The following is a 3,348-nucleotide window of genomic DNA, read 5'->3' on the forward strand; positions in this document are numbered from 1 at the left end:
TGTTTCCAAATCCCTAATCTTATTTCGTACATTTTGTATAGATTCCAATATTCTCTTACTATCATTTTGCATTGAATCATATTTTTTCAAAGCAATATGGAAAAGTAATAGCATATTCACACAACATATTATAAAGAGAAGAACAAATAAAACTCTCCATACGATTATCTTCATTGCACAACTTCTCCATTCAAGTGTTGTAAGCATACTGATAAAAATAGATTGCAATATCTATAGTGAGTGTATAGCGCAAACAGATGGAGGAGAATCTCGCAACAAGGTCAAGACTGACATGTGGTGCATGCGCGTGCGCGCGCAGCAGCAACTATAAAATAGCTTCTCTTGTGACGAACACTCATTGACTGTACAAGAGCATTACTATTCTACATTCATTGAGTGTTCAGTTACAAGAGGATCTATTCTTGCGTGAACAGTGTACTATTCTACATCTTCTTCTTTGACACAACAAACAGGTGAGAATTAAGAACAATTTTTTTTTTAAAAACAATATTACAATTTATTATCAAACACTACAATATTTACATTATATACTACTTGTGAAGCATATAACCGCTACATGCTATGAGAATAAGATTGTTACATTTTAACAATCTTAATGTCGCTCCATGTAGCGGTTATATGCTTCACTACTATTCCTAAATTTTTACACTTAGAATTAAATTTAACAACTTTACAAGGCGAAATTATGGAAGAAAATCTCTGAGGCAGGTATACCTCAGAGATTTTCTTTGTAGAAGCGATATTAATTTTCAAAATAATTCGTCTGCCATGATGGTTCGTTTCCTCTCGCACGGAGATGATAGTATGTGGAACATCCTCCGCCAGCTCGCGGAGAGGCATCCACGGTTTTGGTGATGGCTTATTGATGAGTGCGATGAAGTCATCATCATCATCATCATCATCATCATCCCGCGCGGCTGCCTCCTCTAGTAGCGGAGCCATGGAGGTGTTCTCAGACATACGTTTCTGTTAAATGAAAATCTATGATTAGTAACTTTATTATAATTTGTTTCAGATTATCAACTACTTGTGATCAACAGATTATTGTCATAATCTCAACTTGATATCATCAGATTGACAAGACATTCTCTACATCAGATTACTTGTGATCAACAGATTATTGTCATAATCTCAACTTGATATCATCAGATTGACAAGACATTCTCTACACAAAGTGAGTAGTATCAGTTATTGAAATAATATTTCTTGCAGAATCCAATAGTGATGCATACATCAAATTAATAAGCAAACTCTTTCATTGCAACAAATAACTATCAACTGAATCAGTAATTTTCTTAACACATCACTTCAATATTATAGCAAAAAATGCATGATTAGTACAAATAATATGTAAGCATCATAATAATGAAATCAAAATATTCATCTTATTCAATTTTTTGACTGAACTCTAATCAACTAGTAAGCTTGATCAGTTCAATTTCAAAAAGTATTCATTATAATATACACATCTTAACTGAACTCTAATCATTTAATATTACATTGTGCATGCATGTAATATAAAGACATCTATTAGAAATTAGTTTTTTTCTCACTAAAGTATTTATTAGATAGTAGCATGCATTCAACCTAATCACTTCAAATGATTATATTTCTTGATTTCATAAAACAATTTATGCTCAATTCAAATGAATATATCAATGTAGTCATTATATTCATGAAGTCGAATATACATCTTAACTGAACTCTAAAGTTGAATTAAGTTCCTATATTCGTTATCAAGAAATTGTCTTTCAAATCAGATTCATCAATAACTCCAATGTGAGTACATGTAATGTGAACAGATCTATTGGAAATTAGTTTTTCTCAGTAAAGTAAGAAATTTATCAGATACTAGCAAGCTTTTTAGTAGCAAGCTTTTCAACAAATTAATGACAACATATAAAGATTTAAAATTATCTGTTCACATTACATGTTAATAATATTTGAAATAACTAACCTTTGAGGGTACAAAGTTGGTTTCCTCCTCTTCCTCCTCCAGAAATTGCAGCTTTCTCTTCCCCTGCTGCTTGTTGGTGGAAATCGTTGTTAGTGGTACACGCTTCGGTGCCCATCCCAGATGAGATGGTGGTGTGTCTGGTATAATGAAGTCATCGCTGCTCATCCCTCTCTCCATGAAGACTCCACGTCTCTTCAGCGGCGACTCCTCGGAGCCGGATGCAGCAGCGGCAGCAGCAGGGGGAGCAGCACTGCTATTGGTAGAAGGAATCTTCTTCTTCCGCGCAGCTTGCGCTGCCCAGTAAGATGGGAATGAAGGCTCTTGTTGAGGAGGTGTATCCGGAAGGATGTACTGCTCACGTGTGGATGACGAGTCCATGATGATAACGAGGATATGTGTGTGTAACAGGAACGTGACTAGTGGTCGAATGAAGCTGGCAAATCCAATAACCGCCGCTTATATACTCATTCGTTCCTCTCTCTCTCTGTTTTAGGATGAGTGAGAGATAGTGCATTTTCCCGCTTGTCACATCCTTGACATACAAATGCATTCTTACACGTACAGCAAGGTGCATTCAGAGAAAAAATATCAAATTCTCACAATGCACTCGAATTCTCACTTCCAGATATCTCGAATAACAATATTTCGAATGTGAGAGCAATGTAATCTCCTCATTAATTTTCATAATTAACATCACATGTTGACTTGCTAAATTTCTTCTCAATATTATTGTGATTTTCATTATGTTCGTTGATTTCACAGAGTTCGAGACTGCATAATCACTCCAGTCTTCGAGGAGGAAAGACGTATGAAGAACTAGTCTGAGAGTTGGAGTGTAAGCAGAGAGAGAGAGAGACAGTACAGCACATCATTCATTGCATGTAAGTATGATACAATTCTTTATTTTTCTAATCATGATTTTTCAGAACTTACTTCTTTCCTGATACTACTACAATGCACTTAGGAATCACTAATATCTCGATTCTGATTGGGAATTACTTCTACAACAGAGTGCATATTGTACAATATCCAGCTTGTTTTCCCACAGCATCTTCTTTTTCATCATTTGTCGTTTCTTTTCCATTATAGCTCATCTTTTTATATATACAAAACGGAACATGTATCACTTTTTCATAAGGATTTTCAATAATATATTTGCAATATACACATTGCAGATATGATTTCTCATGTAAAAAGTATCCATTTATTGCAAAATAGTCTGCTCTATTAATAAATACCGAGAGCTTGAATGGTTCTGGACGATGGAAAGTTAAAACTCGTTCTTCATATTGTCGTAGAATATTATTATCGAAATTCTCCTCTTCACATGAAATATTATCTTCTTTGCGCCATCCACAATTTGGACTGCA

At 34.7% G+C, this 3,348-nt stretch overlaps 1 protein-coding gene across 1 annotated transcript; it reads right to left on the minus strand.

The window, feature by feature from the left end:
• Positions 1-528: 528 nt before the first annotated feature.
• LOC120354466 lies at positions 529-2,459 on the minus strand. Its single transcript, XM_039441668.1, has 2 exons — positions 1,979-2,459; positions 529-987 (listed from the first exon to the last, which is right to left on the minus strand). The coding sequence occupies exons 1-2, from the start codon at positions 2,354-2,356 to the stop codon at positions 598-600; spliced, it is 768 nt and encodes a 255-aa protein (XP_039297602.1). The 5' UTR covers positions 2,357-2,459; the 3' UTR covers positions 529-597.
• Positions 2,460-3,348: the final 889 nt, after the last annotated feature.

The sequence above is a fragment of the Nilaparvata lugens genome, chromosome X, assembly GCF_014356525.2.
Source record: "Nilaparvata lugens isolate BPH chromosome X, ASM1435652v1, whole genome shotgun sequence".
In the NCBI taxonomy this organism is placed as follows: Eukaryota; Metazoa; Arthropoda; class Insecta; order Hemiptera; family Delphacidae; genus Nilaparvata; species Nilaparvata lugens.

Excerpts from the sequence above, each read along its gene's own strand:
- LOC120354466 (XM_039441668.1), bottom strand. The coding sequence starts at position 2,356 with ATGGACTCGTCATCCACACGTGAGCAGTACATCCTTCCGGATACACCT. Across the intron at positions 988-1,978 it reads CCAACTTTGTACCCTCAAAG|AAACGTATGTCTGAGAACAC; the intron begins GTTAGTTATTTC and ends TTCATTTAACAG.